The sequence below is a fragment of the Filobasidium floriforme genome (assembly GCF_021052385.1).
Source record: "Filobasidium floriforme strain CBS 6241 chromosome Unknown HD553scaffold_10, whole genome shotgun sequence".
Lineage (NCBI taxonomy): Eukaryota > Fungi > Basidiomycota > Tremellomycetes > Filobasidiales > Filobasidiaceae > Filobasidium > Filobasidium floriforme.
The window spans coordinates 249,829-262,197 of record NW_025763631.1 but is presented as its reverse complement, the minus strand read 5'-3'; the positions used below and the strand labels follow the sequence as shown (position 1 = coordinate 262,197).

Sequence of the window (12,369 nt, the reverse complement as noted above, 5' to 3'; positions counted from 1 at the left end):
ACGTTGAACCACAAGAGCACGAGGCACGCCCTACCCCCACTGACTTTGAGCGGTTGAACGGAGCACGTCCGACTTGATCGGGGTTGGCGGCGAAATGGCATCTTGGAAGAATGTGCTATATGGATACAACTGGGGGGCGGGGGGGCGAATGCTATGAAAAGAACTGGCTTGCCTCTTTGCTCTGCCCTTCAACAATGACAGGCTTAGTAGGAGCACCGATGGTCGCTGGATCAATCCTGCTCTTGACCAGTATCAAATCCTGCATGGTATGACCGGACGCCTTGCGGTTCTTGGCGTTTCGCGGGACATCGTCCATCAAGACCGAGGCCAGGCTCATGGTGGATTGCGATGTGGGTAGAAAGGCGTCCTCTTCTTTACGTGGGACGGGTTTACGCTTGATCGTGGTTCCGGGTGAGACCGGGGTGGCATCGCTCGTGCTTGGCGAACGAGGGGTGGTAGCATCCACGCGCATCGAGGTCGCTTCGGCCGACTCGATCGTCGGAGCTGAGGACGTGCGACCACGCTGAGGTAGTGGGTTCGAGGGAGAACGGCCAGTGCTTCCCGGTATCCGCGCAGGTTTGGCACTCGAAGGTTGACCGTTGCCTATGGCAGGCGTGATCTTTGGTGAGCTGACCGATCGACCATGAGAGCCGAATGGTCCCTTGAATAACCGTCGACCGAAACCAGGAGTCTTTGGCGATTTCCCCGACGTCGACTGAGCTGTTTGCGCGGAACCGTTGTTCGAGTTATGCAGGACGCCGAATTCGTCCTGGCTCGGAGTGGGCGAGAACATCGGCAAGACGGGGCGCACCATGGACTCGTTGCCGTCGGGGATCATGATGGGTCCGCTAATATGCGTGACGGTCAACCCGACATCGTCATGATCGCTCCTGTCGCTCGTCTTCCTCTGAAAGAGTTTGTTCAATGGACCATTGTTGAACAGGGACTTGCCCTTGCCGCTATTGGATCGTGGTCGGCCGTCACCCAAATCAGGAGACATGCCTTCTGTCGCCCTGGGTGGCATCACGAACTCTTGTTCCTGCCGTGAGAGGTCGCGGAGGACGACAGGAGGGGACGGTGCAGCAAACTGGTCTAGCCGCGGCGAAGGAGGTCTAGCTGGTCTTTGTGGTCGCCATCCCCCTTCCGCAGACAAGTTGGGCTGCTTCGGGACATGCTCGTACTCCATGCGAGCCATGGTTTCGGGGGAAATGGAAACTGGAGCCGTTCCGTCAGGTATACTGCGTGGCGTGTACTTTTGCTGCTTTGCGGTCAAGATGCCGTTAGGCATGGCCGGGGACGTGCCGGGTGTCTGTGCAGGGACAGATTCCAAGCTACATTACGAGGTCAGCTCAGGTCGTTCACAGAACTCTGGAAGGTTTCGACTCACCCTGTTTCTCCTTCCATAGTCGCGATATCCATCGTCTTGGGAGAGATATCCTCGACTTGTCGAGGCTGTCCTGCAGGTTTAGTTGCCGGTTGATTGGTGGAAGATGGACCAAAGACGGACATGCGGATCTCGCGAGGCGACAGATCTTTCATAGCTAGAACGGGCAGGAAGTTTCTTCAGCAGTGCTAGGAACTATGTCTCAAAGATGCTAGACTCACCTCGCTCGAGCAAATCAAGTTGATCGCTCATCACCAGCGAGCTACCTCGCTTATCATATGCCATGTCTAGACCCATTCCGAGCCCGAACATGGCTGGCGTGGTAGCTTCAGGGATCTCTATCGAGAGCTTGCGGTCTTGCGCTGGAGTGAAAGATAGCGTGGGCGTGTTGACCACGGGACCAGTACTGGCAGTCTGTGGAGAAGGTAGGTTGATAGGACTAGCGAGACCTTGACCTTGCTCATCTGGGACGTTGAGCAGGGGAGTATTGGCAGCACTAGCTTGTTGACGCTCAGCAATCAACATTGCGACTTCTTGCACATCAGACAGAGGTTCCGTGTCTTGTTCTTCGGAATCTCCAGCCAATTTGGCGTCCGGTATCTTGTCATCAAGAATCGCGTTACTGCCGATATCATCGAAACCGAACTCGGTCTTCTCGTTGGTGAGACGGTCTGCACGTAGGATAGCGAATTCCTCCTCGTCATCATCGGGTGATAGGTTGCCTGCGTTAGATTCGGAGGCAACTTCTTCCTCGAGGGACTCGTCGTCAAGTTGAGCGTATCCTTCAGGGCTCTGCTCGGCGCTATATTCCGAAGCGCTTTCCTCTGGTGTCTCAGGCGAGGTCTCTGCGGTTACTGAAGCCAATGTCGTCGCAGTCTGCGTCAGATGATCAGGCTCAACCGGGTCCAGCTCCTTCACTTCATCCTGTCCCGTCTCATCCTGTACAATCTGTTTCGGTTCTGTCAGCTCGTGCCGCTGCAGCTGTTCCGGCTCTTCCTGCTTGAATTCTTCGGACCCCTCCCGTTTGGCATCTTCCGGCTCATCCTGCTTGACCTCTTCCAACTGCTCTTTCGGCTCGGCCTGCTCTAGCTCTATCGACTTGTGCTGTTCGAGCTCTCTCGTTCCCACCGCCGCCTCTTGATCTCCACTATCGAGTTCTTGGTCTTCCACGCCGAGCCTAAGCGGCCTCAATCCTCCTTTCCGAGGAATCTCAGCAGCTTGTTGCCTACGTTCCCTCCAAACTTCGTACCACTTGGCACGATCCCGATCGAAGTCAAACTCGATCTTGCCGACAATCCGACTTGGCCGTTTCGATGACTGAAACAAGGACCGCGGCGCGTATTCGAAGGTGGGACTGGTCTGATCGTCCGTCCAATTGGAATCTTTGCGTACTTTGCGGGGCGGAGAGTTGGTCTGCGAGGCGGAAGCCGATGGAGCCAGAGAGCTACGTTTTCCTGGCGAGTTGCCCGTATCCGAATTGAATAACTGGAACGACCTCGCACTAGCGGGCGTTAGAAAACCTTCGAACAGGCTTCTATTGTTGGCGCTCGCTCGGAAGGGGTTGGCGTTGAGATCATCTGCCAAGTCTTCTCTGCTATCCGCTCTGACCACAGAGAGGCTGCCGTTCCGGACCGGTATCGCCTGGCCCCTAGGTGACGGGAATCTAGACGACGGTAGCCTGACGTTGATCGGGTTGAAGAGGTCGGCCCAGAGGATCTTCCACGCTTCGGGCGAGCACTTCATCCCGCCTTCGTACTCTTGCCCCGATTCATCCTCCTCTGAACTCGCAACGGCCTTTTCCTCCTCGTTGACGAGGTAGAGCGTCATCCCGATCCCGCTAGGCAATCCCCATTCCCTGACCACGTCCTTGATCATCCCATCCATCGTACCCCGCAATGGCAGCAGCCTTCCTCTACGCCAACGTCGCAGTTCCTTCTCATCCGACGAAAGCGTACTCGAAGAGCCCGGCTTCTGCTCAATGTCCTCCAGGTTGAGTGTCGGGCTGAATCCCGATGGGACGAAAAGGTGGTCCGGAGGTACTATCTGCACAAGATGACCTCGTCCTCCCAGATCGGCAGCTCGGCCTGCTCCATGTGCTCGTCCAGTACGATTCGAAGAAGCGGCGGAGAACCCGGACCTTGCTGGACTGGGGAACGCTCCGTTCACCGACGGCCTGCGACGAGGTAAAGAGTGATCGCCTACGGATGTCCGCTTCGAACGGGGACGTCTGTCGTGCATCGACGACGACGGACCGGTACTGACCAGACCCATGGCCTGAGCTATCCGGGTCAGCTTCCTGGCATCCATCGTTGTTGGCATGGATCTGCCGGACATGATCATAGGATTCGTCGAGGTCTCGGCAGAAGCCGGGTCCGATGTCGAGGATGTGGCTATGATGGGTATATTGTCGTTGGGCAGGTGCGGGATGGCTAGGTCGATGGGAGGGGGAATGATCGTGGTGACAGGTGGTATCGGCAACGAAGCATTCGCGGTGGGCGAGCCAGGTTGAGTGCCATTGAGAGCGTCATACGAAGAGCGCTGCGACTGAGCCGTTCGGTGCCTCGCTCTGCGATCCCTTAGTGACTCTTTCCGTTTGGGCGTCTCGAACGTGTTCGAATCCTCGGCTCGTCGTGGAGACAAAGGAGGCCTAGCCGGCAATGTTTGAGTGGTAGGCGACTTCCTATCGCCAGGCAACGGTTCCACTTGCATGCTGCCCCTTGTGGACGGTAACGGCGGCTGGGGCCCAGTGGGTGAAGCAAAGTTGGCCGTGGTAGGCGATCGATACGCAAGGCTTAATTTCCGAATCGGAGACATGGTGATACCATAACCGATCGTATCCAAATGTAGGTGTGAGGTCTTCTAGGTTTTGGTCATCCGAACGTATTTATCAAAGGGGATTTCGAGGTGCCGATTGTAAGGGGGCTCGGTATGGGACTCGCAATGACGCAGATGGGCGACTTTGGCCGTCTGTCCGTCTTGAATCCTTCATTCATATTGAGCATGAGCTAGTGTATCTTTACATCGGCCAAGTTATCATCTAGCATATAGCTGACATACAGTTTGAAACGCCAGATCGTAATAACCGTTTGTTCTCTTCTCCTGGAATAGTTGCAAACGTCTTTGTTCTTCGGTTCCGCAGCGAGAGGTGCTTTGTCTATCGGGTACAGGCGGATCAAGGGCGATGTATCACGAAGACGCCATCGACAATGAGAACACCACCAGTCGTTCGACTTGCTATCTTGGAATGGATGCGTGTCCGTGTGTTGCGCAAGTGCAGTGCAATTAGTGCAACAGCTTTCGACGACGACTTCCCACAAATTCCCAAACGTCGTCCGTCCGCCGGATATGGTCGATCGTTGAACGCGGAAGCAAATTCAATTCCCCTTTTTGGCCGGCACTCGGCATCCACCTCGACCCCAATACGAGCTCGCTGGGACGGACATGCATTAAAGAATAATACAGACGATGATGATGGACTGACTCTGTACATGTACGAGCTTTGTGATAGACTGTCCCTTACAAGTAGGCTGGAGCTCGAAGGGTAGACAACAATTTGGGATCGCAATCCCAATGGCGACTATTAGAGATGGGTAGCGATCTCCGTTGCGCTGCTCCTGCCTGCTATCAAGCTGCGATCCGGGTGTTTCTGGCTCGCGGTGGCTTGATAGGCGCTTTCCGACCTTTGGGAATTCGCGCTCAGAATGAGTAGTCTGTGATATTGCCAGTCCGACCTGCAATGCGACCTACCTGATATGTTGTTGCCGAACCTATGGAATTGGTAGTTCTCGTCATCCGGTTTTAGGATCTACCAGACGAGAAGAGCCGTTGTCATCAGCATCGCTGGTACCGCTTGGTTGTGAAGAGTAACTTACAGCAAAGCTACACAACAGATTTTCATCTACTGTCATTACACCTGCTGCGTTATCTTGCTGTTGAAGATATTGCGAGAGATCAGCATCCACGTTATAGTAAAACCATTGCCGTTGAACATTACCGCTGAACAGTAATTCGGCGCAGTGAAAAGCGTGACCAGTTGTCGATTCGCAAAGAACTCGTAGCCATCGACGACAACTTGGTGGGCCCTGGCAATGAGATCAAGATCAAACTTCTGCAGAAATTTGGAGACGATGTCGGGCCCGAAAGCATAACTGGCGGGTCAGAGGAAAGGTAAGAGACTGCAACACATTTCAGAATCTTAGCTGGACCCACCCAGCCCCGCGCTCACTGGGTCCCCAGCCGATCTGGTCCTTTGCGGGATCGCTCCAGAGTAGGTCGCAGAGAAGACCTGATCCACATTCAACTTGCATCAGCAGCATGTACAGCTATGTCCGCGCTTGGACGAAACCCGCGCGAGTAGCTCGCTATCAATGTGTTTCGTCCATTGAAACGCGCGAATAGTACTTTCGCCAACAAGACAAAAGTGACGAACCGTTATCAGGTATCTCGGTAGGTCTGACAATCCTTCGGATATCCTCGAGACTGTGCAAATCGGGACTCTGAAATTCAGGGATCAGCTGTAGCTGTCTGTCGCCCCCAATGACTGCAAACTGCTTACGATTCCTCCATGCATACACAAGATGCGATCGCTGACCAGTCCTGCCACTGGCAAGCAGTTAAATGTATCAGAGAAGAGCTTCCACACCTTCATGTTGTATCGACGTTTGCACTCGTCCAAAAAACCATATTTCTGGGGATATCGCGTCAGAATTAACTTGTACCGACAGAATTTAAGGAAAACTGACAGGATTGACACCGGCGCTCTCGTGGTTACCTCTTAAGGGGAACTATTTCAGTTCTCTAATTAGAGAACTGAGATAGCCGTTCAACTACTACGTGACTTACGAAATTTTCTGGGTACTTGATTCTGTGGACGCCCGAATGGTCCTTAATCATCGCCTCGCGTTGGTCGCAACATGAAACAAACTCACTTGTACGCGAACATCAAAGCCGCGACCTCGATGTTGTGTCGACCTGTCCGAGGCAGACGCTCATGTCAGACACTGTTATAAGTCTGTCTCTCTGGAAAGCTTACCCCGATCGACGTAATCGCCCAAGAACAAATAGTTGGACTCAGGTGGAAATCCCGCTATATCAAATTTCAGCAAAAACTCGATGCGGAATCTGCAATACGGGACCTACAGAATTCGAAGACACGCAATAGGTCGTAGTATCGGCCATGTATATCTCCACATATCTTGATAGGAGCTTCGACCTCTACCAAGGTCGGTTGAGACATAAAAACTTCGCTACGATGCGCACACGGGTCGAAGCTTGAGTTTGACGTTAGAGACGCGCTAGTCCGGTAGCGCAACTCACCGCGCTGCTAAGCAGAGATATTTGATCTCTTCGAAAGTCAGCATGACGGAAACGTCGGTCGGGCCGCCTCGTACTAGGATATTGAATACATTCAACACTTCTGTCAAACACGTCCCGAAATGGCACGTAGTCGGCTTACCGGCGAGTAGTTTGGCTAAGATGGCATCCACATCGTAGCGATGGAAAATCGGCTCGAGATGATAGTCATCGTGAGCTCGCAAGGACGGTGTAGGAGGCATTGTAAGATATAAGTATTAAAAATGTTGACGATCCGCCTAACATCACGACAACAGAGACAGTAGACCTCTGGCTCTATGTCATCAGATTATATGTGCTAATCCTTTCCCTTTCATACGGGTTCAAATATCATGAAACGCGTCGCCACATGCCCCCTTTCACCCTCAACTGCCACGGGGACGATTCCGATCCTAACTCGATAGCAGAGTGGCGATAAGTGAGGGGCGGCTCAACAAGTGGCTCAGGTCGTACTAGAGCGGTACCCTCATGCCCGCAACGATCCTCTTTTCTTAACGGGCCAAACAAGGTTCCTCAGCTAGCACAACCAACACATGCTATGAGTTTCGCCTGCTTTGATTTTTGGCAGGATCTGGTTGGACGATGTTCTTGCGGCGATTGTTTTGACAGCTACTTAGGCCATATCCTCTGTGCGCGATCATGTGGTACAGGAGGATCTTCCGAAAGTTGACGAAAGAGATTGGTAGACAGGTAAACCGCTCCTGCTCCAGCCCGCCGGAGTTTTGGCTCGCCGTCGGTTTTATACCGTTGTGCCTGCAATTCGGGCACAATCTGAGGCGAGATAAATGGTGGAGTATCGTAACTCTGGTTCTGTAGATCGCTCTTAGGCAGAATAAGCCGTGTCTAGCGCGATGGCCTCTAAGCACTCCAAGGTAAAAGATCGTTTGTGTGAGATAGAGAGGATGTCATTCTGGGCATCCTTCTGAATTGGCGAGCACATCTGAAGACCCTTTGATTCTCGGTAAATCCGGGATACGCCAGAGTGTACTGTATGAAGGCAAGTCTACAATAGTGCGCGTTCATCACATAGCACAAAATAGGAAATAGGGCTTGTCGGAGCTGTAAAGTCAACTGCGACACTCGAGGCTGTGTATCATCTCCAGTAAGCCGCCCTCCAGGGATCCATGGATCCGGTAACCCTGTATGTATCCAATATGCAGCCATCGATTAAACAGACCGGGTTTTGAGGATGATCGACCGGGGTACGGACTTCCGGTCAGTTTTGCAACAAATCTATATTCCCCTTCTCAGGCATCTACGAACAAAAGTGTCTTCTTGCCTTTCTCTTGTTTGCATGTATGTAGAAAGGATGACAGTACCTCTATCTGTGTGCGATCGACTAAAGGCAAAGTCGACGTTATTATTCAGTTTACTGATCAACCGAATTTTGTCGATCTTTTACGACGCAGGCGCAGAGGTAGTTCTTTGGTGCGTGTGTAAGCTGTACCATCCAGGCAACAATCACACTTTAGAAAGGATGTATTGTGGCAGCTACTAGCATTGCGATGAAGCTCGAAGCAAGAGGTCGGTGTTCAGTGTATCGGTTGTGACTGTCGTGAAACACATCGACTTGTCCTCGTCTGTTTCGGAAGCAAACGTGATGATGGCACTTCGATCTCGACGACCGGATGCCCTGAATCGGTAGCGCGCAGAAAAGGGGGGCGACGGCGGATGGCGGAGGCGAACGCGTGTGAACCGAGTTATCTGCCCGGGTTCGAGCGCGAGAGGAGGGGACGGGATGGGATGAGGGAAAACGTGGGTGACGACACGACAGAGACCAGGGGGGAAAGTGGCGTTCGTCGAGTGTCTCTCTCTGGGCTCTGCCGCCTTGCAGGTCCTGGCCGCATTGAGCCGAGTTTCTTCTTTCCATGTGGTTCCGCGTGCGCCCCGCCCCCTTGACGACGCTTTTCAAGCCAAAGAAACGCCAGCAGCGAGCGAGAGTTCGATTCCCTGCCGGAATTGTTAGGCGCGTGCCATTTTTCTTAGATACGTGCCATTTGGTGTGGGGTAAGGGTGGAAATAGCGTCGCTGTAGTTTGCCCGAAGGTTTCCGCCGGAAAGTTTATCAAGAAATATTATGACGCGTAAATAAATCGTATTCGAGCTCAAGAATTAATACAAGTATTATATGAAACGTAAAGTCGAGAGTAAATAATGAGAAGAAAAAAATATATCTTAGGCGTTCCTGCTGCCCCTCGGCTTCGCCTTACTCATCCCGTCAATCGCCGCCGTCAAAATTCTCACGACTTCCTCCGAGGGATCGGCGCCGTGTTCTTGTACGACCCCATCGATCGCCGGCAACTGGAAGTCGTGGCAACAAGCGTCGCGGAGAACTTCGAAGGCTTCCTTTGCGGCGGAGAGCTTCTCGTGCTTGAGCTCGTAATGTCCGAGGTAAAATCCCCGGATATATTTGGCGACGCGCAAGATCGCAGACTGCGAGTCGTCCTTGAGGTCGAAGTCCCAGTCGTCTTTCGCATCGCCACCGGGGTCGGTGCAGGTGTCGCCGAGAGACTTGCACCTGCCGCAGGAAGAGAACGCCGAAGATTTGGCGAGGGGAATTGCCGCGCGGCAAAGGACGAGGTCGCCGTAACTGCAAGTGAAGGCGAGGGGATCCTTCCACTTAGATTCGGCGTCGGCGGAAATCTTGAGCTCGAATTGTCGGAAACCGTCTCGAGCGCGAAAGTCCCGGTGCCCCTTGCCGACGTCGGCGTACTTCGTATCGCAATGAGTACAGGCGACTCGCCAGCCGCCGCGATACTTGGCCTGAAGAAACGCGAGATAAGTCTTCCGCCGGAAAGAAAAACGAGAGAACATGAAGAAAGATAAAAAGAACTCACCAGCCATCCGTTGATCGCCGGCTCGTCTATCCCCGTTCGACCCGGCTCGCAGAGTTCTAGGAAATCCTCCGGCGGGTCTTCAGGCAGGAACGGTCGGGCCTCCTCTTTGATGAGCATCTTCTGGACTGTTGTGAGAACGAGAGATAAAAATGTAAGGGAAAAGATAAGAAAGAAATATTGCTGCGGAGAATAACTTACGCTCGAGATCCAAATTAATCTCGGCTAACTTCTTCCCGGTTGGGGGAATCAAATACGCCCCGGTCGAACAACGAATCGCCTTCCAATCTTTCCCGATTTTCGGCGTCGGAAAATCTTTGCGTTTACTCGCCGGCGTTTTCGTCCACCGCTTTTGATCCTCCGCCATATCCGCCCACCAATGCGCCAGCGTAGCCTTCCGGGGGTCGAAGATGTAGAGGTCGGTGTTCCCGAACTCTCGCGCGCACTCGATAATATTCTTGACCTCAAAATCGGCCGGGGGGATGTCGGAGTGAGAGTCGGGAAGTGGGCTAACGCAGGAATATAGCGAGAGAAATTCAGCGCCGGAAAACTTTCTCAGATATCTTCCCGCGTTCATCAAACTTACTATACGACGTGGTCGTCGGCGGCCCTCTTCTGGGGAGCTCCAGCTCCAACGGTACCAGGACTACGTGGGAATAATTCTAGATAAATACCACGTCGGAGCAAAAAAAAGAAGACGTTGTACTTACATTCGAGGCATGTTGTTGTTGTTGTTGTTGTTGTTGTTGCTGTTGTTGTTGACGGCGGAGGTCTTCTGGAGAAGGTACTAGTACGGAGTGTTTATTTCGCTAAGTTTGAAAGAAGAGAGTAGAGAGTAAGTTCGAGAGGGGGGGGGGGAATCGAGAATCGTCGAGATATATATGCTTCTCGAGAAGTAATTCGGGCGAGTCTTGACGTCGTATTCAGACTGACGTGAGCCTTCTCGAGAACCGATTCGGGCGAGTCTTGACATCGTAAAGAAGACTGACGTCAGCCTTCTTTTGTTCTTCTACCGAGTTAGTACTCGTCTTCTTTGTTCCTGCGTCAGATATCGGACCCGATATCCTACTATTACCACTTCGAGCTGTTTGTCGCGCGCGATATGCGACAGAGAACAAAAGAAAAAAAGTCCTTTAACATGAAACGTTCCTGCGCGTCGATCATCAAAGAACATGAACGTCGTCAGCTGACGGCGGTCTTTGTCGGTGTTAGAGGTATACTAGCACTTACTGTAAACGACAATAACACTGCTACTACAGGAACAGACGTAGATCGTCAGTACAATAGAAAGAAGCGATAAAACGCGCGACATGTTTCACCGCGCGCGTAAGCGACGTAATGTTTCAAAAGGTCCTTTGAGCCTATTGTCTTGAATAGGGGTAATAGCCGTTTTGGGAAGACGGCGCGATCCATGAGGAAGTAACTGTGACCTGGGAATATTCCGGGCGATATACTCCGGGGGAAGAGTGGGAGTAGCCACCTGGCGGAGGTCTCGCCCAAGATTGAGGAGGCGGCAGTTGTGTAGACGAGGAAGAGGCCTGCGCCGTAGGGTAGTAAGCTGGGAAGGATTGCGCTGGAAAGTCGTGAGGAAGACTTGGCGCCGGAAAATTTCCTGGGAAATCCTGCGAGAGGAATTCGCGAGGAAAAGTTGGCGCAGCTGAAGAAAATGGGGAGAGTTGAGACGGCATAATATTCTGGGTGCCAGTCAAAGGGGCAACTCTCCCGGTAGATGCTGCCAACTCTGCCGCCCTGGTACGTTGTGCGGCGAGAATTGCCGCCGCTTGGGCCTTCTTGTAGTCAGGGCACGTCTTGACGTTATGGTCGGTACCTTTGCAAAACCCGCAAGAACCCTTCTTTTGCTTAGATTTTTTCTCCGCCGCGTCCATTCGCCGGTTGACTGTTTCATTTCCTGTCTCCAGGCGATTTGTCGACGTCATATTTCCCACGATATCTTCCACCGGACCAATACCATTGAGTATCTCCCCGAGCTTTCGTTTTTTCGCCTTGTCTTTCTTCTCTTGTGCTTTCACGAACGCAGGGCGATGCAGTGGCTCCTGTATAATCGCAGCGTCGGGAGACATCTCTCGAATATTGGCGGCGGAGCGCTCACTCAAGTACTCGTTCTGGGGAACCGCGCCCCGGTTCGGCTGAGGAACAGAAGCCCGTACTTCATCTCCCTCCGGGTAATACATGAAGAAAGATCCCTCCGAAGAATATCTTTCAACATATTCCTCCGCCACCTCGTCCGCCTTTGCCTGCAGGCTGTTTTGCTGATGCAAATGCCAGAAGGCATGAATCTCGGCGGGGTTAAGAAGTGGGTGGGGGTTATCCGCCGCGAGAATTCTGGCGAAATCGTGCTGGCAGAGCAGTCCCATATTGCACTTCATCGACCCTGAACAAGGGTTCAATGGCGCCTGATTTTCTGCGGCGGCTTGATACAAACGATAGGCTCCCCTGAACATAATTCGCTGAGCCCGTTTCGCCACAACCGATTGAAGCTGAGTTTTGACGAACAAGAATATATTTTAGTTTTCTCCGGCGGAAAATTCCCTCAGAAACTCACCGTCGCCATGCACATCGGGTGTTCTTTGATGCGGTCTACAGCATCAGTCGCATGCTCCTTGAAGATCGACCGGTGAGTGGTACGCATGTGCAAGATACATGCGTGTACGGCGGAGAAAAGATCCGAAGTTGCCCCCTGGATAGAGTTCTTGATGGCTCTGTGCAGAGATTCTCCTCGCGACGTAGTAAATTCCCCGAAATTTAGCACCTCCGTAAGTCGGTGCGCAAGGAAAAATTC

At 52.7% G+C, this 12,369-nt stretch overlaps 3 protein-coding genes across 3 annotated transcripts; all 3 read right to left on the bottom strand.

Moving 5' to 3' along the window:
* Positions 1–1,158: 1,158 nt before the first annotated feature.
* Positions 1,159–4,293, bottom strand: HD553DRAFT_23600 (uncharacterized protein). Its single transcript, XM_046177312.1, has 3 exons — positions 1,606–4,293; positions 1,388–1,541; positions 1,159–1,309 (listed from the first exon to the last, which is right to left on the bottom strand). The coding sequence occupies exons 1-3, from the start codon at positions 4,196–4,198 to the stop codon at positions 1,270–1,272; spliced, it is 2,787 nt and encodes a 928-aa protein (XP_046036807.1). The 5' UTR covers positions 4,199–4,293; the 3' UTR covers positions 1,159–1,269.
* Positions 4,294–4,812: 519 nt separating this feature from the next.
* HD553DRAFT_310764 (Serine/threonine-protein phosphatase alpha-1 isoform) lies at positions 4,813–6,680 on the bottom strand. The gene is made up of 12 exons (XM_046179870.1): positions 6,524–6,680; positions 6,417–6,470; positions 6,313–6,355; positions 6,227–6,248; positions 6,127–6,168; positions 5,940–6,071; positions 5,814–5,880; positions 5,594–5,669; positions 5,379–5,532; positions 5,257–5,313; positions 5,132–5,189; positions 4,813–5,064 (listed from the first exon to the last, which is right to left on the bottom strand). The coding sequence occupies exons 1-12, from the start codon at positions 6,618–6,620 to the stop codon at positions 5,009–5,011; spliced, it is 858 nt and encodes a 285-aa protein (XP_046036806.1). The 5' UTR covers positions 6,621–6,680; the 3' UTR covers positions 4,813–5,008.
* Positions 6,681–8,213: 1,533 nt separating this feature from the next.
* Positions 8,214–11,506, bottom strand: HD553DRAFT_355024 (uncharacterized protein; the record flags this gene model as incomplete). Its single annotated transcript, XM_046183813.1, has 10 exons — positions 8,214–8,640; positions 8,946–9,498; positions 9,573–9,697; positions 9,771–10,078; positions 10,156–10,215; positions 10,280–10,356; positions 10,559–10,653; positions 10,800–10,822; positions 10,889–11,226; positions 11,288–11,506. 10 exons carry the CDS (start codon positions 11,504–11,506, stop codon positions 8,231–8,233), a joined length of 2,208 nt encoding a protein of 735 aa, XP_046036805.1. The 3' UTR covers positions 8,214–8,230.
* Between the last annotated feature and the right edge of the window lie 863 nt (positions 11,507–12,369).

What these genes read in the sequence shown, in the direction of transcription:
- HD553DRAFT_23600 (XM_046177312.1), bottom strand. Translation starts at nt 4,198, where the DNA reads ATGTCTCCGATTCGGAAATTAAGCCTTGCGTATCGATCGCCTACCACG. An exon ending in ACTTGATTTGCTCGAGCGAG is followed by an intron (nt 1,542 to 1,605) that starts GTGAGTCTAGCA and finishes TGCCCGTTCTAG; the next exon opens with CTATGAAAGATCTGTCGCCT. An exon ending in ACTATGGAAGGAGAAACAGG is followed by an intron (nt 1,310 to 1,387) that starts GTGAGTCGAAAC and finishes GTCCCTGCACAG; the next exon opens with ACACCCGGCACGTCCCCGGC.
- HD553DRAFT_310764 (XM_046179870.1), bottom strand. Translation starts at nt 6,620, where the DNA reads ATGTCTCAACCGACCTTGGTAGAGGTCGAAGCTCCTATCAAGATATGT. An exon ending in ATTGCGTGTCTTCGAATTCT is followed by an intron (nt 6,471 to 6,523) that starts GTAGGTCCCGTA and finishes AATTTGATATAG; the next exon opens with CGGGATTTCCACCTGAGTCC. An exon ending in GCTTTGATGTTCGCGTACAA is followed by an intron (nt 6,249 to 6,312) that starts GTGAGTTTGTTT and finishes GGGCGTCCACAG; the next exon opens with AATCAAGTACCCAGAAAATT.